The sequence below is a fragment of the Schistocerca nitens genome, chromosome 8 (assembly GCF_023898315.1).
Source record: "Schistocerca nitens isolate TAMUIC-IGC-003100 chromosome 8, iqSchNite1.1, whole genome shotgun sequence".
Classification (NCBI taxonomy): domain Eukaryota; kingdom Metazoa; phylum Arthropoda; class Insecta; order Orthoptera; family Acrididae; genus Schistocerca; species Schistocerca nitens.
Genome location: NC_064621.1, coordinates 177,304,158 through 177,330,605, shown reverse-complemented (window position 1 = coordinate 177,330,605; position 26,448 = coordinate 177,304,158). Strand labels below are relative to the sequence as shown.

The following is a 26,448-nucleotide window of genomic DNA, read 5'->3' as shown; positions in this document are numbered from 1 at the left end:
GGGGAGGAGAGGGGTTCCGGACGGGGGTAAGGAAGGGGGAGGAAGGGGTGAAGATGTAACCAAAGCATACCTAGACATCATGGACACAGGGGGAAGACATGCATACTTCTTACGAGCCTCAGTGTAGGTTAAATGATCAAGGGACTTATACTCCTGTATCTTCTTTTCCTTCTTATATACTGGGCAATCTGGTGAACGTGGAGAATGATTGCCATGACAATTAACACACACAGGAGGGGGAACACAGGAACTCCCCTCGTGGAGTTGACATCCACAGTCACCACAGAGAGGGGCCTGCAAACAGCGGGAAGACATGTGTCCAAAACGCAAGCACTTGAAACATCTCATAGGAGGTGGGATGTACGGCTTCATGTTACATCGATAAAACATAATCTTTACTTTCTCAGGGAGAGTATCCCCTTCAAAGGCCAGGATAAAGGCACCAGTATCAATGCGATTGTCTTTCGGACCCTTCTGAACACGCCAAACAAAGTTAACACCCCGCCGTCTGAGATTGTCCTGAAGTTCCTCATCAGTTTGAAGGATGAGGTCCCTGTGAAAAATCACACCTTGAACCATATTTAGAGACTGGTGGAGGGAAATTGACACAGGGATTGTGCCAAGATGGTTACAGGCACGAAGGGCCGCAAACTGGGCAGCTGAAGCAATTTTGATCAACAACGAACCCGACCGCATCTTGTTCAGAGAGTCCACTTCACCAAACTTGTCTTCAATGTGTTCCACAAAAAACAAAGGTTTGGTATTGGTGAAAAAATATTCTGGAGGTAAAATAGTCTGCCATTCAGATATCCAGGCGGGGACTACTCAGGAGGATGTTGTTACCAGGAGAAAGAAAACTGGCATTCTACGGATTAGAGCGTGGAAAGTCAGATCCCTTAATCAGGCAGGTAGGTTAGAAAATTTAAAAAGGGAAATGGATAGGTTAAAGTTACATATAGTGGGAATTAGTGAAGTTCGGTGGCAGGAGGATCAAGACTTCTGGTCAGGTGAATACAGGGTTATAAATACAAAATCAAATAAGGGTAATGCAGGAGTAGGTTTAATGATAAATAGGAAAATAGGAATGCGGGTAAGCTGCTACAAACAGCATAGTGAATGCATTATTGTGGCCAAGATTGACACGAAGCCCACACCTACTACAGTAGAACAAGTTTATATGCCAACTAGCTCAGCAGATGATGAAGAGATTGAGGAAATGTATGATGAGATAAAAGAAATTATTCAGATAGTGAATGGAGATGAAAATTTAATTATCATGGGTGACTGGAACTCTATAGTAGGAAAAGGAAGAGAAGGAAACGTAGTAGCTGAATATGGAATGGGAGGAAGGAATGAAAGAGGAAGCCGCCTGGTAGAATTTTGCACAGAGCATAACTTAATCATAGTTAACACTTGGTTCAAGAATCATAAAAGGAGGTTGTATACATGGAAGAAGCCTGGCGATACTGGAAGGTCTCAGATAGATTATATAATGGCAAGACAGAGATTCAGGAACCAGGTTTTAAATTTTAAGACATTTCCAGGGGCAGATGTGGACTCTGACCACAATCTATTGGTTATGAACTGTAGATTAAAATTGAGGGAAGTGTAAAAAGGTAGGAATTTGAGGAGATGGGACCTGGATAAACTGAAAGAACTAGAGGTTGTAGAGAACTTCAGGGAGAGCATTAGGGAACGATTGACAGGAATGGGGGAAAGAAATACAGTAGAAGAAGAATTGGTAGCTTTGAGAGATGAAATAATGAAGGTAGCAGAGGATCAAGTACGTAAAAAGACGAGGGCTGGTAGAAATCCTTGGGTGACAGAAGACATTGAATTTAATTGATGAAAGGAGAAAATATAAAAATGCAGTAAACGAAGTAGGCAAAAAGGTATACAAACGTCTCAAAAATGAGATCGACAGGAAGTGCAAAATGGCTAAGCAGGGATGGCTAGAGGACAAATGTAAGGATGTAGAGGCTTATCTCACTAGGGGTAAGATAGATACTGCCTACAGGAAAATTAAAGAGACCTTTGGAGAAAAGAGAACCACTTGCATGAATATCAAGAGCTCAGATGGAAACCCAGTTCTAAGCAAAGAAGGGAAAGCAGAAAGGTGGAAGGAGTATATAGAGGGTCTATACAAGGGCGATGTTCTTGAGGGCAATATTATAGAAATGGAAGAGAATGTAGATGAAGATGGAATAGGAGATATGATACTGCGTCAAGAGTTTGACAGAGCACTGAAAGACCTAAGTCAAAACAAGGCCCCGGGAGTAGACAACATTCCATTAGAACTACGGACAGCCTTGGGAGAGCCAGTCCTGACAAAACTCTACCATCTGGTGAGCAAGATGTATGAGACATGCAAAGTACCTTCAGACTTCAAGAAGAATATAGTAATTCCAATCCCAAAGAAAGCAGGTGTTGACAGATGTGAAAATTACCGAACTATCAGTTTAATAAGCCACAGCTGCAAAATACTAACATGAATTCTTTACAGACGAACGGAAGAACTGGTAGAAGCCGACCTTGGTGAAGATCAGTGTGGATTCCTTAGAAATGTTTGAACACGTGAGGCAATACTGACCCTACGACTTATCTTGGAAAATAGATTAAGGAAAGGCAAATCTACGTTTCTCGCATTTGTAGACTTAGAGAAAGCTTTTGACAATGTTGACTGGAATACTCTTTCAAATTCTGAAGGTGGCTGGGGTAAAATACAGGGAGCGAAAGGCTATTTACAATTTGTACAGAAAGCAGATAACAGTTATAAGTGTCGAGGGACATGAAATGGAAGCAGTGGTTGGAAAGGGAGTGAGACAGGGTTGTAGCCTACCCCCAATGTTATTCAATCTGTATATTGAGCAAGCAGTGAAGGAAACAAAAGAAAAATTTGGAGTAGGTATTGAGATCCATGGAGAAGAAATAAAAACTTTGAGGTTTGCCGATGACATTGTAATTCTGTCAGAGACAGCAAAGGACTTGGAAGAGCAGTTGAACGGAATGGACAGTGTCTTGAAAGGAGGGTATAAGATGAACATCAACAAAAGCAAAACAAGGATAATGGAATGTAGTCGAATTAAGTTGGGTGATGCTGAGGGAATTAGATTAGGAAATGAGGCACTTAAAGTAGTGAAGGAGTTTTGGTATTTGGGGAGCAAAATAACTGATGATGGTCGAAGTAGAGAGGATATAAAATGTAGACTGGCAATGGCAAGGAAAGCGTTTCTGAAGAAGAGAAATTTGTTAACATCGAGTATAGATGTAAGTGTCAGGAAGTCGTTTCTGAAAGTATTTGTATGGAGCGTAGCCATGCATGGAAGTGAAACATGGTTGATAACTAGTTTGGACAAGAAGAGAATAGAAGCTTTCGAAATGTGGTGTTACAGAAGAATGCTGAAGATTAGATGGTTAGATCACATAACTGAGGAGGTGGTATTGGATAGAATTGGAAAGAAGAGAAATTTGTAGTGCATCTTGACTAGAAGAAGGGATCGGTTGGTAGTGCATTCTCTGAGGCATCAAGGGATCACCAATTTAGTATTGGAGCGCAGTGTGGTGGGTAAAACTCGTAGAGGGAGACCAAGAGATGAATACACTAAACAGATTCAGAAGGATGTAGGTTGCAGTAAGTATTGGGAGATGAAGAAGCTTACACAGGATAGAGTAGCATGGAGAGCTGCATCAAACCAGTCTCTGGACTGAAGACAACAACATTGGTGAAAGCATCCTCATCAGTCATGGTGCAAACCAGATAGCGGGAGAAAGGTTTCGTTTCAAGCCGACCATCCTGACCCTCCTCCCAGGGGGGGTAGCCATTGAAGGGAAGGCCGAAAGGGCAGGAGAAGCAGCACTAAAAGAATCAGTTCCACGCAGAGAGACGTCCGCAGAAGAACGGCCGGAGTTCTGGACCCATATGCATTTCATTTGCATAGCGTCCACCCTGATACAACTCACTCCGATCAGGGGCTCTCCTCATGGGCACCACCCAGCTACAGCAAGGGCCGTCTGGCACGGCGGCCATTGCCTGGAGTTCCGATGCTCCAGGACGACAAGCAACCACTCCTAGGCTTACATGAGGTGGTCACAGCTCAGGGATCAGGAGTGTGATCCCTGTGTGTTCAGGGGGCTCATCCAAAAGGGTACATACCGACCCCACCACACGGGTTTACTACCGTGCTGACTACGCACCCTAGTAGCAGACAACGACGTGAAAGGAAAGGTGAAATGAAGTAGGAGGGCACACGTCGGAGACACTAGGTAAGGTGCTCTTCCCCAAATGGCTCACACTACGGAATAGAAATTTGTTAATGGAGGTCAAACCCCAGAGGGGGACCAGGGAATGCCAAAAGGATGAGGTGATTATGCAATAAAACCAAATCGCAAAACCAACATAACCAGGAGTATAGTGTGGCCAATATAAACAAGGACACCAAGAGAGGGAGAGGAGAGGGCGAAGAGGAAGGAGCAAGGAGAGCAAAGGAGGGGAAGGGTAAGGAAATGCAGCCCTGGAAAGGAAGGAAGGCTGCAATAGCTCAGGGCCCTGTGCTGGCCAAACACGTACTCACGAAAGAACCCCGAGCCCTCTGGGGGCACAGAGACTGTATTTTGAGCCCTTCACCAAGGCATATGTACACAAGACAGGTAATGCGAAACTCCAAACTTGCAAAGAACTACAGTATACAAGTATTAGGCCTTTGTTGCTAAGTTGTGCAGATTTTACAAATTTGACTTTTCTGTTCTGTAACAATTGTAGCTATAATATGTAAGGTTTCTATAGATACACTTCTCTCCGGAAGCTATTCGACTTTCTGTGAGGTTCAAAAATACTATCTGCATTACTATTGAGGTGACTGTCTTTGCAAAATTTGACCAGTAGTGAGATTTTACTGGATTATACGATCATTTAAAACTATTCTGCAATGGTCATCATATGGTAAATTAAATTTTTAAACTACATTATGCATGTTTACAAGTTAAGAGATCTGTGAAGTTTGGGGGTAGGATGAACTTGTGTTTTCAATACTGGACAGACCGAACTGACACAGATATAGATGATGTACTTGAAACCAAGTATTAAACCCCATAGCATACTTGCAGAAGTATTTGACGCAGAAGTTTGGAGTATAGTGTATCTGTGTGTTATGTATATCAGGCACACACTATTTGAATTTTACAGTAGCAAAATAGCACTGTGAACTACATGGGTGACAGAAGCCTCTTCATATCAACATCGTATTAGAGGCCCAGTTAGTGCGCTGTGAGATGAAAGTTAACAGTCAACCCTAGTGTCTTTTCATATTTATATTGGAGATGGTACAAGTAGTAACATTCAAAGTTAGCGTGATCGAAATTGAGCATGTGCTGTAATACTGTGCTAGGGTCACTATATTCCCTTAAACATGTGAAGACTTAATAGTCAACACAACACCTTCCATAATAGACTAAGCGAACTCAATGTAGGCAGTGTATCCCCATCTAGGGATTCGGAATGGGGATTTACCCCCTTGTACAAAAGGCTGAGAGGTTACTGGTACACTTCAGACAAGTAACAAAATGTTTTTGACATTGTGGAAATACAGAGATTATATTTTCAATTGTAACACAGTCCAATCCACAGTAACTTATTTTTGATTCTGATAACCAGTTTTGGTCTGTAAGATTACCAGGTATACTGGTATGTAATGAGTGTTAAGCTACAAATGTGTCGATAGGGAACATTTGTTGTGAACGAGCCTTAATTTTTTTTTGTTTAGTTGATATGACATCTGTCAAAGATATTTAGTAAAATCAAGTCATGGAACAAACTACAACATATGTTTTCATTGTGTTAACAATGTCGAATTTTGTACCAGAAAGTGATGATTTGCGGAAAGCATTAATTTTTTGTTTTCATTTGAAAAAAAGTGCTGCAGAGTCACATCGAATGCTTGTAGAGGCATATGGTGATCATGCTCTATCAGAAGCAACATTGAAAAGATGTTTTCAACGGTTCACAATTAACGATTTTGATGTAAGAAATGAAGAATGTGGAAGACCACCAAAAAAAGTTCGTAGACGCCGAATTGCAAGCAATATTGGATGAAGATGATACTTTGAGTCAGAAGCAAATGGCAGCGATGCTAAATGTTGCACAACAAACACTTTCTGACCATTTGAAAGCTATGGGAAAGATCCAAAAGTGTGGAAAATGGGTGCCACATGAATTGAATGAAAGACAGATGGAAAACCGAAAAACCATTTGTCAAATTTTGCTTCAAAGACATGAAAGAAAATCAATTTTGCATCAAATTGTTACTGGCGATGAAAAATGGATTTATTTTAAGAATCCTAAATGGGAAAATTCATGGGTTAATCTGGGACAACCGTCAACATCGACTGCAAAACCAGATCGATTCTGCAAGAAGACAATGCTCTGTGTTTGGTGGGATCAGAAAGGTGTGGTGTGTTATGAGCTTCTAAAACCTGAATACTAATCGCTACAAACAACAAATGATCAATTTGAACTATGCATTGATCGAAAAAAGACCAGAATGGGCCAGACGACATGGAAAAGTAATTTTTAACACAATGCACCTGCACACAAAGCAAAACTGGTTCAGGATACAATCAAAACACTTGGTTGGGAGCTGCTACCCCACCTGCCGTATTCACCAGACTTGGCCCCTTCTGACTACCATTTGTTTTCATCAATGGGACACACATTGACTGAGGAACACATCGATTCCTACGCAGAAGTCTAAAATTGAGTGTCTGATTGGTTTACTTCAAAAGACTAACATTTTTATTGGCGTGATGTCCACAAATTGCCAGAAAGGTGGTCAAAATGTATAGAAAGCAATGGTCAGTACTTAGAATAAAATGTTTTTACTTTTCAATTTAAAATTAGTGTCACAAAAAAACGCTCATTTCATTTCATACCGGTACAGTGGTATATTCAGACCAGGGTTTCCAGGCGACATGAGGAGCTGGTTCACGGAGCCACTGAGTATTACCTACTGTGACAGTTGCAACAGGTATCAGCAGTTACTACTCAGTAGCTATGTGAACTGGCCACCTGGAGCATCTGCTCTGAAAATGGTTTTATAGACCAAAACCTGGAATCAAAAATAAGTAAGTTATTATGACTTTGAGTACTTGTTATTGAAACAGGAAACTAAAGATAGTATATTAGCCACTACTCTTATAATTTATCACTTTATTTGGACTAAATGTAAATTCCTCGCAACATAAATCTTTGTATTGAAATTGCAGCATGAATAGAGGAAAATCTACTCAGCAAGAGGAAACACACACAAGATGTGGAATTGCATGAGCTTTCAGGGCCGGTGGCTCCTTCTGGCATGAGGGTTGAAGGGAAAGGAAAAGGGGAGGTTTGGGAAATGCGAAAAGTTATAGAAAAATTGCCCAGAACACTGGGCCAGGGGAGAGTTGTTGGGGAGAATGAGAAGAAAACATTTTCAATCTTTGACTAGTTTCGTTGATATAATGTTCATATCAGGCAGATCTTGACTTTGGCAGTGTGTAGACAACTGACAGCGGTCTGCACAAAGTCATATAAATGCTTTGTTTTGAAACATTAGATAGGAACATCAGCTGAGTAGTGTAAGAGAAGGCGCAGTGGCTGTTTCTTGGTTTTGTTTTGGTTTTAGGGCGCAAAACTGCTATGGTCATTAGCACCCGGTCCGTGACTGAGGAAATAATAAAAACTGAAAATGGAAAACAGCAAAAATGGGAACGAAACTAAAAAAAATTGGAGACACTAAAAGCAGAAACAAGGCTTAAAAGTCCACTACAGAGAGGGGTTGATGGTCCCCGATAAAACTTCAAATGACTGACGTCATTTCACTGTCACTAATAAACTGGAGAATGCGGTCGGCTGAGCGCGTGTCATCTGCTAAAATCGACGATAGATCAGGCGATAGCTGTAGACGGGAGCGTAACCGATTAAAATAGGGGCATTCAATTAAAAGGTGTCTTACCGTCCACAGCTGAGAGCAGTGGGGACAGAGTGGGGGAGGATCGCCGCTTAAAAGATGTCGATGGCTAAAAAGACAGTGCCCTATCCGGAGTCTAGCTAAAATTACCTCCTCCCGACGACGCGTTCGGGAGGAAGAGGTCCAAGCGCAAGGAAGGGCTTTCACTTCCCGCAATTTATTTCGGGGAAGTGTTGACCAATGCGCATGCCATAAATGAGCAACTTTGCGACAAACCGCTCCGTAGATCGGTGAAGGGAAGCGACTGAATAGCTGGCCGAGGAAGAGAGACTGCTGCCTTGGCTGCTATATCGGCCGCCTCATTCCCACAGATACCAGCGTGTCCCGGGAGCCAGAGGAACGCCACCGAGACACCCCCCAGGTGGAGCAAGCGCAGACAGTCCTGAATCCGGTGGACCAGAGGGTGCACAGGATAAAGAGCTTGGAGACTGAGGAGAGAGCTGAGAGAATCTGAGCAGATTACGTACTGTATCCGCTGATGGCGGCGGATGTAGTGGACAGCCTGGAGAACAGCGAAAAGCTCCGCAGTATAAACCGAACACTGGTCGGGAAGCCGAAAGTGATTTGGGGCATCGCCAACAATATAGGCACTCCCTACACCCAACGATGTTTTCGAGCCGTCGGTGTAAATAAAGGTGGCGTCCGTCATTTGTGCACATAGAGCAGCAAATGCCCGACGATAAACAAGTAAAGGTGTACCATCCTTGGGAAATTGACAAAGATCACGGAGCAGACAGATCCGGGGACGGAGCCAAGGCGGTGCTGTACCCCAAGTTGTCAAGAAGGTTTTAGGAAAGCGGAAGGAAAGAGAATGGAGCAGTTGACGGAAGCGGACTCCCGGGGGTAGTAGGGAGGAGGAGCGGCCTGCATACCCTACATCAAAGGAGGCGTCAAAAAAAGGGTCATGGGCTGGATTAGCAGGCATGGAAGACAGATGGCTAGCATAACGGCTCAGAAGGACTGCTCGCCGATTGGACAGCGGAGGTTCAGCAGTCTCAGCATAAAGGCTTTCTACAGGGCTAGTGTAAAAAGCTCCAGACACTAAACGTAATCCACGGTGGTGGATAGAGTCGAGACGCCGGAGAATAGACGGCCGAGCAGAGGAGTAGACTATGCTTCCATAGTCCAATTTCGAGCGCACTAAGGCGCGATAGAGGCGGAGAAGGACCACTCGGTCCGCTCCCCAGGAGGTACCATTCAGGACACGGAGGGTGTTGAGCGTTCGCAGACAGCGAGCCGAAAGATAGGAAACGTGGGAGGACCAGCACAGTTTTCTGTCAAACATAAGACCCAAGAATTTAGTGACGTCTGAAAACGGAAGGTTGACAGGACCTAGATGTAAGGAGGGCGGAAGAAACTCCTTACGTCGCCAAAAATTAATACAAACGGTCTTACTGGGAGAAAAACGGAAGCCGGTTTCTATGCTCCAAGAGTGGAGGCGATCGAGACATCCTTGAAGACGTCGTTCAAGAAGGCTGGTCCGTTGAGAGCTGTAGAAGATCGCAAAATCGTCCACAAAGAGGGAGCCCGAGACATCAGGAAGGAGACAATCCATAATTGGATTTATAGCGATGGCAAACAGTACAACACTCAGCACGGAGCCCTGGGGTACCCCGTTTTCTTGAGAGAAAGTACGGGAGAGAGTAGTATTCACCCGCACCCTAAATGTTCGCTCTGCCATAAATTCGTGAAGAAAAAGGGGCAGCCGGCCTCGAAAGCCCCAAGAGAACAGTGTGCGGAGGATGCCTGTCCTCCAACAGGTATCGTATGCTCTCTCCAGATCAAAAAATATTGCTACCGTTTGGCGTTTCCAGAGAAAATTGTTCATGATATAAGTGGAGAGAGCAACAAGATGGTCAACTGCGGAACGATGCTTTCGGAATCCGCATTGGGCAGGTGTTAAAAGACTGCGGGATTCCAGCCACCAAGCTAAACCGTAATTCACCATACGCTCCAAAATCTTACAGACACTACTCGTGAGAGAAATGGGGCGATAGCTAGAGGGGAGATGTTTGTCCTTTCCAGGTTTCGGAATGGGAATGACGATAGCTTCCAGCCATCGTCTGGGAAAAGTATTGTCGGTCCAAATTCGATTATAAAGGCGAAGGAGGTAACGCAGACTATGGGTTGATAAATGCAGCAACATTTGGACATGGATACCATCCGATCCTGGGGCGGAGGAGCGAGAAGAAGAGAGGGCATGTTGGAGTTCCCGCATGGAGAAAACAGTATTGTAGCTTTCGTGATTTTGAGAGGAGAAAGCAAGATGTCGCACTTCCGCTGCACGTTTCTTCGGGAGAAACACTGGCGGGTAATTTGAAGAGCTCGAAATCTCAGCAAAGTGCTGACCCAATGAGTTAGAAATTGCGACGGGGTCCACTAAGGTATCATGCGCGACAGTGAGCCCAGAGACCGGGGAGAAACTAGGCGCGCCTGAGAACCGTCGAAGCCGCCTCCAAACTTCCGAGGAGGGAGTGAAGGTGTTAAAGAAGCTAATAAAGAATTTCCAGCTTGCCTTCTTGCTATTGCGGATGACGCGACGGCATTGCGCACGGAGCTGCTTATAGCGGATACAGTTTGCCAAAGTAGGATGGTGACGGAAAATGCGAAGAGCACGTCGCCGCTCACGTATTGCGTCACGGCATGCCTCGTTCCACCAAGGAACTGGGGGGCGCCGGGGCAATTCGGAGGTGCGTGGTATTGAACGCTCCGCAGCTGTAAGAATAACGTCGGTAATATGTGTGACCTCATCGTCGACGCTGGGATAGCGACGGTCATCGAATGTCGCTAGAGACGAAAAAAGTGTCCAATCGGCTCGGGTAAACTTCCAGCGTCGCGGGCGCATATATGGCAGTTGAGGCTGCAGCCTAAGGACACATGGAAAGTGGTCACTCGAGTGTGTATCATCAAGGGCGAACCATTCGAAGCGCCGAGCTAGCGGAACAGTACCGATCGCAAGGTCCAAATGAGATAGATTTGTCGTGGAGGCAGACAAAAACGTGGGGACCCCAGTGTTGAGGCAAACTAGATCCGCTTGGTGGAAGACATCTAGCAATAGGGAGCCACGTGGACAAGGATGTGGAGATCCCCAAAGCGGGTGGTGGGCATTGAAGTCCCCAACCAGCAAATAGGGGGGTGGAAGCTGACCAAGAAGATGAAGGAGATCAGCTCGTGCCATTGGTGTGGACGATGGAATGTATACAGTACAAAGAGAGAACGTGTATCCAGAAAGGGAAAGACGGACGGCGACTGCTTGGAAGGAACTGTCTAAGGGGATTGGATGATAATGGAGAGTATCATGGAGAAGAATCATGAGTCCTCCATGGGCTGGAGTGCCTTCCACAGAGGGGAGGTCATATCGGACGGACTGAAAATGAGGGAGAACAAAGCGGTCATTAGGACGCAGCTTTGTTTCCTGAAGACAGAAGATGACCGTCGAGTAGGATCGTAAGAGGATCGACAATTCATCCCGATTGGCTCGAATGCCGTGGATATTCCAGTGGATAATGGACATAGGGTGAACAGAAAATGGAGGAATGTGACCAAGGTCGCTGTCAACTCAACGACTGCTCAGAGCCTGACCGACAGCATGGAATGGCATTCAGCCGAAGGCAGAAGATCCTGATCCATAGCTTGGTCAGGAGCAGCTCCTGCCACCAGCGATCGGCCGGTTGACCGGCCACCAGCAGTGCGCCTCGGCGACACAGAAGACGGCCGAGGGCGATTTCCGCCAGGTGGCGCTGTAGATGGGACACGCCTTGGCGGAGAAGGAGAGGAACTGGGTTTCTTTGTAGCCTTCTTGGAAGTATGAGGTTTAGATGAAGGAGGAACCGATGGTGGTGAAGTTGCCGTACGTAAAAACTCTTCACGAGTATGCTCTTTCTTCAAAGACTTGGTGTCTGACTTTTGGGCTCGAGATTTAGCAGAACCCGACGAAGGGTGAGCCATAGAGTGGGCAGGCGAAAGTGGTGAGGTTGAACGGGCGATCTTTGCGCTGGCCGATCGGACGACCGTGGCACTAAAGGTGAGGTCGCAAGTCTGCGTGGCCGCCTCCTTTGTTGGCCAAGGAGAAGCAAGGACAGTGCTGTATTTGCCTGTCTGAGGCACGGTGGGCTGTCGACTGGCGAATAATTTTCGAGCAGCAAAGGTCGACACCTTTTCCTTCACTCTTATTTCCTGGATGAGCTTTTCGTCCTTAAAAACTGGGCAATCTCTAGAGGAAGCAGCGTGGTCACCCATACAGTTGATGCAGCGAGGGGATGGAGGTGGACAAGCACCCTCATGGGCATCCTTGGCACACGTAACACATTTGGCCGGATTGGAACAGGACTGGCTGGTGTGATTGAACCGCTGACATCGATAGCAACGCGTAGGGTTTGGGACGTAAAGGCGAACGGAAATTATCTCATAGCCTGCTTTGATTTTCGATGGCAGTTGAACTTTGTCAAATGTCAAGAAGACAGTGCGGGTTGGAATGATCTTCGTGTCAACCCTTTTCGTAACTCTATGAACAGCCGATACGCCCTGGTCAGACAGGTAGTGCTGAATTTCTTCGTCAGACAATCCATCAAGGGAGCGTGTATAAACGACTCCACGCGAGGAATTTAAGGTACGGTGCGGTTCCACCCGGACAGGGAAGGTGTGGAGCAGAGAAGTACGCAACAATTTTTGTGCCTGGAGGGCACTGTGTGTTTCTAGCAACAGGGTGCCATTCCGTAATCTGGAACAAGACTTTACAGGACCTGCAATTGCGTTGACACCTTTCTGAATAATGAAAGGGTTGACCGTGGAGAAGTCGTGACCTTCATCAGACCGAGAAACAACAAGGAACTGTGGCAACAATGGAAGAACTGTCTGTGGCTGAGACTCAGTGAACTTACGTTTGTGAGCAGACATAGTGGAAGGTGAGGAAACTATTGCGGAAGAATCCCCCATGATTACCGGCGTCTCCGATGGTGCGATCCTCCCTTGTGGGGGCCCTCACTGAGGGCACACCCGCCTTAGGTGATTGTTCACACCTCAGGTCACACCTCCCAACAAATGGACGGAGGGACCAATCGGCACTTTTGGAAGGTATCAGCTCGGGTAATCACCCCTCCCTGGGCCTGGCCGTTACCAGGGGGTACGTACGTGTCCTACCTGTCTACCCGGGGCGGGGAATTACGCGTTACCCCGTCACCGGCTACGCATGGAAGTGCGTGGGTCGGCCTTCAGACACGCACAGGGAGGAAGAAAGAGAAAGGGAAAGGAAAGAAGAGGGGGTCTCAAACGCCGCAGCGGAGAAAAGGGCAAGGAGAAGAGGGAAGGAAAAGAGAAGGACAGAGGAAGGACAAGGACTTGCAAGCGTAGAAAGCATGGAATTTGGAACAGTTTCGAGCGTCCGTCTCCGGACGTAGACACAAACTATACTCCCAGAGGGGGAGAAAGGGAAGGAAAGAGCCAGAGGTGAGGGGGGCAAGATGGGGGACGGGGAAGGATGCGGAAAGGGAAGGTATGCAGCCCGGAAAGGAAGGAGGGCCACATTAGCTCGGGGTCCCGTGCTCGCTACGCACGCGTCCACAAAAGAGTTGTGGACCCCCTGGGGGTGCGCAGTGGCTGTTTTGAAGGAGCTGTTATCCTCCTGATGCACATACAGTATATAAAGTAATCTAGAAGTAACTACCATATTATCAGTGAGGTTAGATTAACACTCATCATAATTTGTTGCTAGTATACTTTGCCTGCAGTGACTGCTTCCAACTGTGAATGTAAAACATTCCTCCTTCCACACACCTGACGACTCTCCTTCATGATAGTATTTACTGAATATGATCTGTGACGACTTAATTCTCTTAGTTAGAGTAGTTAGAGGATTTGCAGCTGTTCCAAATCATATTTCACATCGGACTACACGCACGCACGCACGCACACACACACACACACACACACACACACACACACACACAGAGAGAGAGAGAGAGAGAGAGAGAGAGAGAGAGAGAGAGAGAGAGAAATCAGTGTGATAGTGGCATTTTTCTTACTATGAAGGAACCCAGTAACAGTGGTGTGTACTTCCATTTGAGAATGAGTCACAGTGTAGCCCCAGGTGCATTTCTCTCCCTCCCTCCATAAGGTGGGCAACATGTGACAACCTGGTCAGTATTGTTGCAAGGAAACAATATAGTAGCATGGTTGTTCTCATTTGGGGCATCACCAAGTTAAGAGCATTTACAGCAATGTGCCTATGTCACAATGGTCAGTGGCAGTCAACAAAGAGGACATTGTCACTTTTTCGTGATATGAATGGATCCGAAATGATTATTTGTGACCACTCTCAGTTAGCATGGTGAATATATGCCTGTAACATGAGGTCATTATGGTCCAGACTGGTCAGCACTCTTCCCAGTCTTCAGTTCAATAGAAAATGCACAGGCACACTAGGCAGCAGAGCAGCATAACACTTCTACTGAAAACCATGGAGAGCCTCCAGGGGACACTTCTGTAGCAATGGGAGTATTATCACAAGTCATAATAAATGACATGATCTACAGTATGAGGATCATTGTGCATCCAGTCCTGCCATGGGAGAGCATTACATCTTGTCTTGGACTGACATTCCATATACAACCAATAGTAATGAAGAACATGACAAATGCTACTTAAATTAAATATATACATTTCTGATAGTTACCAAGACAGGTTTTTCAGCACCACAAGTAAAGTACTCACTGTTGGGTTAGTGCAGGAAGTTGAAGTATAAAGAATAGTTCTAAACCACAACTTAAATATAACTTAGTTATATATCTTTTATATTTACAAGGAGGGGGCCCCAGCAGTTGGATTGACATTTTGAAAAAATCTATATGGTGATGTAGGCTGAGGTCTCGGGTATCACACCTTGCACCCATCCATCCTAGTTGGCCTTCATTCGTGGGTAATTGCCGAAAAAAAAATTTCAGAATTTCAACAGACTTGTTGCACAGTGTAATTAATGATTAGTTCAATTCTTGTCAAGTGTGTTTAAAATTATTATTTTTAAATTTTTATCAAAACAACTTTTCTAATAATTTTTACTCAGTTGAATGGGTTAAATGTAATTTTTTATTTCTAGTGCTCTGTTGTGCCATTTTAATCATTGTAATAATTGTTTAAATTGCTCTCATTTTTCTTGTCATCATTCGTTTTCCACTTGGTATCTTTGTTCGTGATTTTTTTTATGTATTAAAAATTCAGAAATTAACTAAGTTCTCATCCTGTATCTTTGTCCATCTTATGCATTCATTACTTCCATTCCACAGTTTGCTTGAATTTCATTTTATTTGTAATCCTTTCCTTCATTTAAATATTCATCTGTATTACTTTGTAATACAATAAGAATTTATGTTTTCAATGTTTGCAAGATCATTACCATCCAAAAAAATGTACCTCTTGTGTTGCAAACTTTTTTGACCCCATTGGACATGAGTATATACAGATTTCATCTTTTGTTTTTTAACCTATATATTGACAGTTTCAAATATTTAAATTACAGATAAATAAAAAGAATTAAATTTGTGTGCACAAAGAGTGCAAGAGTAAAAATCATGATAGGAAGAGAAAATGAGGGCAATTGAAGAAGTTAATATGATGGTTACAGTTATGTGAAAAAAGAAAAAAAAATACATTTAACCCAACCAAATTAATTTCAATACAGATTTTAAAACAATAAATTTCAAAGTACCTGGTGAGATTGGAAACCCCCAACCTTTTTCATGTGAGTCTGATACATCGATCGTTACACTGCGCAGGCAATCTGTTATACTATTTTTATTTTATTTTATTTTTTTTTTAATTCTGAAGGGCATTATACAAAATTAAAAAAAATTAAAAAATAAAATGTTTCAGTGATTACTCACGAACGAGAGTGCACCACAGTGAATTGCTGTGGTGTTTTAGCTTACATCAACATATAGATTTAAAAAAGTCGATCCACTGCTGGGGTCCTCTCCTTGTTAGTAGAACTCAGATATATCAGCACAGCAGTCATAAATACCTTCGCTGTTCCATTTCCAGTTCATCTTTTTTGTTTGCTAATGTGAATATCCTCAGCTTACAAGATGACCAATTACTACGAGTTGAAATGATGTAGGGCAAGAGGAGAGTGAGACCTGTGAAAAGTTCCAGCAGCTAAATGTATAATGATTTTCATAAACTCAAAAACAATATTTTTTAAATTGGCCCTTTAAAATGTATAAAATAAAATAATAAAAGCTTTTTATTGAAGTTTTATTAAGAGACCGTAAAGAGATAACTCTATAGGATATAGATTATTGTGTATTATCAAATTTAAATGTGTGTATAAATTGTAAAGACTTCTCTACATTTATCATCATATTTGCCAGAACTAGAGAGATTTTGGAACTCAAACATATTAACAATTGTATAACTTTTATACAGCAGAATCTCTGTCTGACACGCTAACCTTTGTAAGTAATATGTCCAGAAATGGAAATGGAACAATAACTGGTTTGCAGTAGCCTGTGAATAGCAAAACCTTCCACTTGCTATACCTTTCAATGCATGTGTGATCATTCCATTTAATGATATTCACACATCATGTTCAGGTATTTGTATTGAGCTACCCAGTCATGATTCATTAACTATATAAACAAATATCACTTAACTTCCACATTTAATCAAGTGTAGAACTGTTAAACAATGAAAAATGCAGGATGTAATAATGATAATAATACGAAAAGGATAGATTGCTACTCACCACATAGAGGAGATGTTGAGTTGCAGATAGGCACAACATAAAAACTGCTATACATTTGAGCTCTGAACTCTGCCTTATGGGAGAAGCAGTCTGCGGATGGTGGGAGTAAGGAGGAGGCAGGGGTGGGTTGGGAAGGAGGTGAGATAGCATCATAGAAGAGCGGAGAATGTGCAGTGCTGCTTGTGGGAGCATGCAGGGATTTGGTGGTGACAGGGTAGGGCTGCTACGTACAGTCCTGAGGTTTGATGGGGGACAAGGGGAGCAGAAAAGGAGAGAGGGAGAGCAGGGGGAAAACACTAGTTGGTGTGATGGTGGAATATAAGGCTGTGTAGTGCTAAGTGGGAGCAGGAAAGGGGATAGATGGATGATCGACAGGAACTAGTGAAGGTTAAAGCCAAGGGGTTTATGGGGATGTGGGATGTATTGCAGGGACAATTCCCACCTGAACAATTCAGAAAAGCTGGTATCGGTAGGAAGCTTCCAGATGGTGCAGACTGTGAAGCAGTCACTAAAGAGAAGCACATTGTGTTGGGCAGAATCATAAACGTCCAGCTGTCTCTTGGCCACAGTTTGTCAATGGCCATTCATGCAAACAGACAGCTTGTTGGTGGTCCTGCTCACAGAGAAAACAGAACAGTGGCTGCTGCTTAGTTTGAGGATCCTGTGACTGCTTTCACAGGTAGCCCTGTCTCTGATGGGATAGGTTGTGCTTGAGACTGGACGGGAGTAGGGGTGATGGTTGGAATTATAGGACAGATCTTGCATCTAGGTCTATTGAAGGGATATGAGTCATGAGGCAAGAGGTTGAGAGCAAGGGTGGAGCAGGGATGGGCTAGGATTTTGTGTAGGTTCAATAGGCAGCATAGTTCCACTGTGTGAGGAATGAGGATAGTGAGTACGATATTCTCTATTTCAGTGCACGATGAGAGATAGTTGAAACCCTGGTGGTTAATGGGGTTCAGATGATCCAGTCCTCCACAGTACTGAGCTACAAGGGGGTGGGGTACTAATTCGTGGCCAGATGGTGGTAATGTGGGAAGTGGGTGGATGAGTGGAGAGCCAAGGCAGGGAGATCCCCTTTCTGTACAAGGATGGGAGGGTAATTTCGGTCTGTGAAGGCCTCAGTGAGACCCTTGATGTATTTGGAAGACTGCCTGTCACTACAGATGTGACAACCATGGGTGACTAGGCTGTATGGAAAGGACTTCTTGGTATGGAATGGGTGGCAGCTGTCTAAGTGGAGGTATTGCTTGTGTCTGGTAGATATGGTATGGACAAATGTACTGATGTAGCCATGTCCTACATTTACCACACTTTCAGAAACTCACTACCACCACCATAAGGCATCATACATCTACATATACATTTATACTCTGCAAGCCACCGAACGGTGTGTGGTGGAGGGCACTTTCTGTGCCACTGTCATTACCTCCCTCTCCTGTTCCAGTTGTGTATGGTTTGTGGGAAGAACGACTGCCAGAAAGCCTCTGTACGTGCTTGAATCTCTTTAATTTTACATTCATGATCTCCTCGGGAGGTATAAGTAGGGGGAAGCAATATATTCGATACCTCATCCAGGAACGCACCCTCTCAAAAGCTGGACAGCAAGCTACACCACAATGCAGAGTGCCTCTCTTGCAGAGTCTGCCACTTGAGTTAGCTCAACATCTCCATAATGCTCTCACGCTTACCAAATAACCCTGTGACGAAACACGCCGCTCTTCTTTGGATCTTCTCTATCTCCTCTGTCAACCCGACTTTGTACGGATCCCACACCGATGAGCAATACTCAAGTATAGGTCGAACGAGTGTTTTGTAAGCCACCTCTTTTGTTCATGGACTACATTTTCTAAGGACTCTCCCAATGAATCTCAACCTGGCACCCGCCTTACAAACATTTAATTTTATATGATCATTCCACTTAAAGTCACTCCGCACGCATACTCCCAGATATTTTACAGAAGTAATTGCTACCAGTGTTTGTTGCACTATTGTATGATCCTACAATAAAGGATCCTTCTTTCTATGTATTCACAATACATTACATTTGTCTATGTTAAGAGTCAGTTGCCACTCCCTGAACCAAGTGCCTATCCGCTGCAGATCTTCCTGAATTTCGCTGCAATTTTCTAATGCTGCAACTTCTCTATATACTACAGCATCATCCGCGAAAAGCTGCATGGAACTTCCGACACTATCTACTAGTTCATTTATACATATTGTGAAAAGCAATGGTCTCACAACACTCCCCTGTGGCACATCAGAGGTTTCTTTAACGTGTGTAGATGTCTCTCCATTCAGAACAACATGCTGTGTTCTGTTTGCTAAAAACCCTTCAATCCGGCCCGGCCACACAGCTGGTTTGATATTCTGTAGGCTCTTACTTTGTTTATGAAGTGACAGTGCGGAACTGTATCGAACGCCTTCCGGAAGTAAAGGAAAATGGCATCTACTTGGGATGCCTGTAACTAATATTTTCTGAGTCTCGTGAACAAATAAAGCGAGTTGGGTCTCACACGATCACTGTTTCTGGAATCCATGTTGATTCCTACAGAGTAGATTCTGGGTTTCCAGAAATGACATAACACGCGAGCAAAAAACATGTTCTAAAATTCTACAACAGATCGATGTCAGAGATACAGGCCTATAGTTTTGCGCATCTGCTCTATGACCCTTCTTGAAAACTGGAACTACCTGTGCTCTTTTCGAATCACTTGGAACCCTCCGTTCCTCTAGAGACTTGCGGTACATGGCTGTTAGAAGTGGGCAAGTTCTTTCGCGTACTCTGTGTAGAATCGAATTGGTATCCTGTCTGGTCCAGTGGACTTTCCTCTGTTGAGTGATTTCTGTTGCTTTTCTATTCCTTGGACACTTATTTCAATGTCGGCCATTTTTTCATTCGTGCGAGGATTTAGAGAAGGAACAGCAGTGCGGTCTTCCTCTGTGGAACAGCTTTGGAAAAAGGTGTTTAGTATTTCAGCTTTATGCGTGTCATCCTCTGTTTCAATGCCATCATCATCCCTGAGTGTCTGGATATGCTGTTTCGATCCAATTACTGAGGTAACATAAGACCAGAACTTCCTAGGATTTTCTGTGAAGTCGGTACATAGAATTTTACTTTTGAATTCACTGAATGCTTCACACATAGCCCTCCTTACACTAATTTTGACATCGTTTAGCTTCTGTTTGTCAGAGGTTTTGGCTGCATTTAAATACTCCACGAGTCAGTTCTCTGTTTAATTGCTCGAGGTAATTTTCGGATAGCGCACTCAGTATAATGTCACTCTATGCTCTGTCCCTACCATCCATCCTAAACATCTGGGTGTCCCAGTCTATATCAGGTAAATTTAAATCTCCACCTAAGACTATAACATGCTGAGGAAATTTATGTGAAATGTATTCCAGATTTTCTTTCAGTTGTTCTGCCACTAATGCTGCTGAGTCAGGAGGTCGGTAAAAGGAGCCAATTATTAATGTAGCTCGGTTGTTGAGTATAACCTCCACCCATAATAATTCACAGGAACTATCCACTTCTATTTCACTACAGGATAAACTACTACTAACAGTGACAAACACGCCACCACTGGTTGTATGTGTCAGGTCCCCAGAGGATTTAATTAGCAAAATGACATAGCTATTCTTAGCAACACATTATGTAAAGGTTCAGAAAGTATTTATTATGCGGACGCCACGCAGTGAAACCCAGAGTTACGAAGCCATGGAAGAGAAAGTGTCACACAGTACAAATAGCCTGAGCTAGTAAACACGTCGAGGATATGAAGAACGCGTCTCCTGGACCTTGGAGGGCGAGAAGGAACTTACCACCCCGGGACTCTGCCAGACATATCGAAACCAATATAGGTCCACAGTGACGAAATGTCTGAGAAGACCGAAAAATAAGTTAGAGAAAGCGGATGCGAGGGCTGCGTCCGAGCAGGGCAGACCTTCAAAATGGGTATGGGTATTTAAGGGCATCCACGAGCAGCAAGAAGCAGAGTCGTCACAGAAGTTGAAGAGGGCACAAGCAGACGAGGCTCGGCAGCATCGAGAAGGTAGCAGCCGCTACTGATGAGTCTATAGGAACTGCAACTACGAGAAGACGGTGATGCTCTGGTGGAAGCAACTACAACTGTCAGTTCAGTAGAAGTTTTGCATTGGAATAGTCTTTAACAGGGACAGTTTGTCTCTGTCTCAAGTAGCCTCTACAATTAGTTTCAGCAATAGTAGGAACAAGCCACTGGCTGGTGCTTCTCTCCTGTGAGATAGGACAAGGGTCCATTATTTAAACGAAGAGTGAGGTAGTTCTCGTGAGTAGTCATTTCCGACAGAGTGAGAAGTGGAGATTCTGGCTGAATCTATAGAAGTGTTCAGAGTAAGGGGAAGGGTCTGACACCTCTCATGTCCTTTGTGATATTAGTTCAATAAATGGCATTAAAGGAAAATTCTCACCTTACTGTTTTGACAGTTCAGTGCTGCCAATTCCCCCTTATACCCACTACCTATTGAAAGTATTGTCTAATGTATCTACACCTCCTACACATCGTTAGACAATCCAGGAGATTCTACTCCCTCTCACCTCCGTAATAAAGGCTAGTTAAAGGGAACCACAAACCCATAATTGTCGTCAACATCCAAATTGCGCCACGCAGGCTCGACCAACTCTATATTGGTATCCGGGACGTGTGCCGGGATGCAACAGATGCAATCTATCCTTTCTGAACACCGTCTGTGCCTTTGTAAAAATTTCGGCAGAATTTATCTCTGGCTTCAGCCAGCTTTCCGTATCTATAATGATTTCAGCTTCAGTGCTTTCTATCAGCGCTTGAAGTTCTGGTACTTTACCAACACAGCTTTGACAGTTTACAATTACAATACCAATAGCTGCTTGGTCCCTGCATGTCCTGACTTTGCCCCACACTCTTTGAGGCTGTTGCCCTTTCTGTACTCACCTGAGGCCATCTAACCTAAAAAAACCGCCCAGTCCACACCACAAAACCCCTGCTACCCGTGTAGCTGCCTGCTGTGTGTAGTGGACTCCTGACCTATCCAGCAGAACCCAAAACCCCACCACCCTATGGCGCAAGTCGAGGAATCTGCAGCCCACATGGTCGCAGAACCGTCTCAGCCTCTGATTCAGACCCTCCACTCGGCTCTGTACCAAAGGTCCGCAGTCAGTCCTGTCGACGATGCTGCAGATGGTGAGCTCTGCTTTCATCCTGCTAGTGAGACTGGCAGTCTTCATCAAATCAGATAGCCGCCGGAAGCCACAGAGGATTTCCTCCAATTCATAGCGACACACATCATTGGTGCCGAAATGAGCGACCACCTGCAGATGGGTGCACCCTGTACCCTTCATGGCATCTGGAAGGACCCTTTCTACTTCTGGAATGACTCCCCCCGGTATGCACACGGAGTGCACATTGGTTTTCTTCCCCTCCCTTGCAGCCATATACCTAAGGGGCTCCATTACGTGCCTGACGTTTGAGCTCCCAACTACCAGTAAGCCCACCCTCTGAAACCACCCGGATCTTGCAGACTGATGGGCAACCTCTGGAACAGGACAAGCAGCCATGTCCAGCCAAAGATCATAAACATGAACAGACTTTAAACACAGTCATGAACCTTTCCTCCAAAATCTTTAGTCCCTGCAGAAGTATTGGCCCTTACCAAAGGCCTCATCTTTTGACCGACTCCCAAATTCAAGCATTCAGGACTCAACGACCTTCTCTCCTTGTCCGTACAGTGGAAACATTTTCACCACCAACCCTACCAATCAGACTCAATCTAAAGCTCATGTTGGACCATGCCTCACTCAATTCCCTACTCCATCCCACTGCCCCTGAAGCACCCCATTAACATTCCAGAATTTCTTAACCTCATACCTTGCCTCTCCTTTAAGAGGTAGGATTATAAGGTTGGGATCAGTTTTTATGTGGTGGATTGTGCTTTTTCTGTGGATAAAAACTGATCCCAACCTTATAATCCCACCTCTTAAAAAAGACTCCACCACTGTGGTTTTGAACCATATGAGATAACTGATGGAGGGACTCAGTCAGCTGTCAGATTTGTCCACATAAAAACCCTGCCACAGCAATGCCAGTCCAGAAATCTGACAGGATCTCTTGTCTCTCTTCAAATCCTTAGGCTCATCACAGAAACTGTACCTTGAGTCTCTCTCTCTCTCTCTCTCTCTCTCTCTCTCTCTCTCTCTCTCTCTCTCTCTCTCTCTCTCTCTCTCTCTCTCCCTCTCCCCCCCCTCTCTCCCCCCCTCTCTCTCCCCCTCTCTCTCCCCCTCCCTCTCCCCCCCCTCCGCGCCCCCCTCCCCCCCCCCTCTCCCCCTGCCTCTGTCTGCAGTCCTACCTTCTACATGCTTCTTGAAGTCCATGAACTCCGCATGTGCCATTGTTGCTGGTTACCGTGCCCACACTCTGAGAAAAACAAATCTGTGATAAAGATATGGGCACCCACATGGCACCATCCTAAGCCGAATTATTCATGGGCCCTCTAGATTAATTCTTCTGAATCAGCCAGAACCCCACATCCCCCACCCAGTTCAGATTCATTGATGATACTATTGTAGTCTAGACTGAGGGTGAGAACACTCCTTTTCCAGTCCATCCTCCATGCACTTCTCCTCTTCACTGTTCCCACATCAGCACTACATAGCCTTCCCCACTAGTGCTTTCCCCCTCTTCTACTGGTCTCCTTTTCCACTCCGCCACCCCCCCCCCCCCCCGCCCCTCCCATTTAAACCAAGTAGCAGCCTTGCCCTATCCCCATTATGTACCTGTGTACTTCCACAAGCAGCACTACACCTTCCCTTCCCCTCCCACCCCAACCACCTCTTAACCCCACCACCCACAAACTGCCTTTCCCACAAGGCACAATTGTTGTATGGCGTCTGGCCTCAGCACCCCAAGACATTGGTCATGTATGTGCGAGTGCATGTATTTTCTGCTTTAGAAGAAGGCCTTTGGCTGAAAGCTGAAATGTATAGCAACACTTTTTGTTGTGCGTGTCTGTGACTCAGCAGCTCCTCTATATGGTAATTAGCCATCTATCCTTTTCATAATACTGTCAAACTGTACATTTATCTATATATGTAGCCAGATAGCTATCTTTTTAACATCTTATTGTGCATTTAGAAAATATGAGTAACACTTCACTTCAGGTAACCAATTTATCTGCAAAAATAGCTGATTTTCCCACAATTGTGCTTTAAGATTAGCGAATACAGAGAAATTAGAGATAAAGAAAATAGGGAGGGGAATTATGTAAGAAAGACAGAAGTAAGACTGCAGTGTGACATATTAATTGTAGGAGATGATAGAGAAAGGAAGAAATAGGAGGCAGGCAAGGGAAATTATAGTACAATAAGTTAAGAGTGATAAACAGCTTATGTTTTAGGACAAATTTGCATTCCTAAAAACAGTATTTGTCATTTGATATCCATCCCTTTTCCTAATTTAAACATCCCAGACAGGTCGCCTACTGTAGGAAGTCCTTTTATTTTCGACTGTTTGTATCAGATTATTGTTATTGATCTCACAAAGAAGTTTTAATGCTTGCTTTCTTGTCCTATTTGTAATGTTTGTATTTAGTTTTACTAATATTTCTAGAATGTTTCTATCTTTACTTCCCCCAAACCAAACCAAGCACTCTCTCATCTCACAAGATACTGTTTCTCTTCTTTTATCTGAATCTAGTATTTCTCCTACACCTGCTAGACCTTGAGTTGTGTATCTGTTCCTTAAGCAGAACCCTGTAGCTTCTACAACTGAAGGATCAGCCTTTTTTTCCTGCTCACCATTACACAATTTTCACTGTTTTGTAAATGCAACTATACAGTCAAATATTCATATAAGAATTATATGGCATCTTATTTACAATTATTTTATTGAAGTGATTATTTTTAATTTTCTGCAATTTTACTTACCCCCATCATCATATAACCACCAGACATCAATTGTTCCATTATTCTGAAACTTTTGAAACAATGTTAAGCTCTCTAAAGTTTCTTTTGACAATTTCCTGCAAAAGATAAGAACACCTGTATTAAGAAGCAAAACACAAGTCACTGTGGATTTGTCATTTCAGTATTAGATTTAAAGTCAAATGTAGTTTTCTTCCATACTTATACAGATATTTTCCTCCATTGACACAAGAACCTCAATTTCCTTTAAATACAATGTCTGTCAAAGGTTCCATTTATAGGGTCTTCAACTGGGAAATGACTCTTGGAGAGGATCTGTTCCATAGACTTTTGTTTTTAAGTCTTAAGCAGAAACTAAATAGAACCCTAGAAAAGTGAGTGCTTTATTGACAGTAAAGGTAACCTGTCACTTTGTAATAGAGGCTTTGAGTGCTAAATAGGCACATAAATAAGATTTGGGAATAGCTTTTGGATAATGGCCTCCAAATCCTCCCTTCTCCTCCCCCCCCCCCCCCCTTTTCACTCACACACAGTGAATTCATTCTGGTAAGTTGATTGGAATACAAGATGAAATAAAAAGTGTGTATTGGGTGAATGGAGGGGAAGGGGCGGGGAGTGTGCACACACGTGTGTGTGTGTGTGTGTGTGTGTGTGTGTGTGTGTGTGTGTGTGGAGGAGGAGGAGGAGGAGGAGGGGGGGAGAAGATTTAATAGGAAGACAGTGGGTGCATATTAATAGAGAGAGGAATCTCAAGTGAAATCTCTCACTATCAGGTGAGAATGGAAAGGAAAGGAAAGGAAAGGAAAGAGAAACCATTGGAACTGGGCAGTCTCAGGCAACTGTAGCCATGGTGCAAGCAGCAGCACCACTGCATGATGGGAGTGGTGACTGGGTGGGGTTAAGGAGAAGGCAGGGGTGGCGAGGGGGAGAGGGGGAGAGGTAGTGGGGTAGGGGTGGCAGACAGTGAAGTGCTGCAGCTTAGATAAAGGGCAGGGGAGAGGTGGGGAGGGGAGGGTGTAGTGAAAAAAAAGGTAAGTGAAAAGACTGGGTGCAATGGTGGAATGAGAGCTGTGTAGTGCTGGAATGGGAGCAGGGAAGGGCTTGATGGGTGAGGACAGTGACTAACGAAGGTTGAGGCCAGGAGGGTTTCGAGAACATAGAATGTATTGCAGGTAAAGTTCCTGCCTGCAAAATTCAGATAAGCTGATGTTGGTGGGAAGGATCCATATGGCACAGGCTGCGAAGCAGTCATCGAAATGAAGGGTGTCATGTTTGGCAGCTTGCTCAGCAACAGGGTGGTCCTCTTGTTTCTTTGCCACAGTTTGTTGGTGGCCATTCAAGTGGACAGACAGCTTGTTGTTTGTCATATCCACATATAATGCAGCACAGTGTTGCAGCTCAGCCCGTAAAATCACATGACTGGTTTCACTGGTAGCCTTGCCTGCAATGGGATAGGTAATGTTTGTGACCAAACTGGAATAGGCGGCAGTGGTGGTGGTGGAAGGATGTATGAGACAGGTCTTGTATCTAGGTCTATTACAGGGATATGATCCAAGAGGTACGGGGTTGGGAGCAGGGGTGTGTAGGGATGGACAAGTATATCGCATAGGTTTGGTGGATGGTGGAGTACCATTGTGGGAGGGTGGGAAGGATAGTGGGCAGGACATTTCTCATGAGAAACCCTGCTCCCAACCCCTTACCTCATGGTTCATACACCTGTAATAGACCTCGGTAAGATCTGTCCCATGCATCCTCCCACCACCACCTACTCCTTTCCAGTC

General features: G+C 44.4%; 1 protein-coding gene across 1 annotated transcript in view; it reads right to left on the bottom strand.

Moving 5' to 3' along the window:
• The window catches only part of LOC126198980 (bumetanide-sensitive sodium-(potassium)-chloride cotransporter-like), a 222,794-nt gene that overhangs the window by 43,674 nt on the left and 152,672 nt on the right, over positions 1-26,448 (bottom strand). Inside the window, exons 15-16 of the mRNA XM_049935645.1 lie at positions 24,671-24,765; positions 16,012-16,126 (exon numbers count right to left, since the gene is read on the bottom strand). Of these exons, the coding sequence (XP_049791602.1) occupies positions 16,012-16,126; positions 24,671-24,765 (210 nt within the window). The remainder of the gene's footprint in view (positions 1-16,011; positions 16,127-24,670; positions 24,766-26,448) is intronic.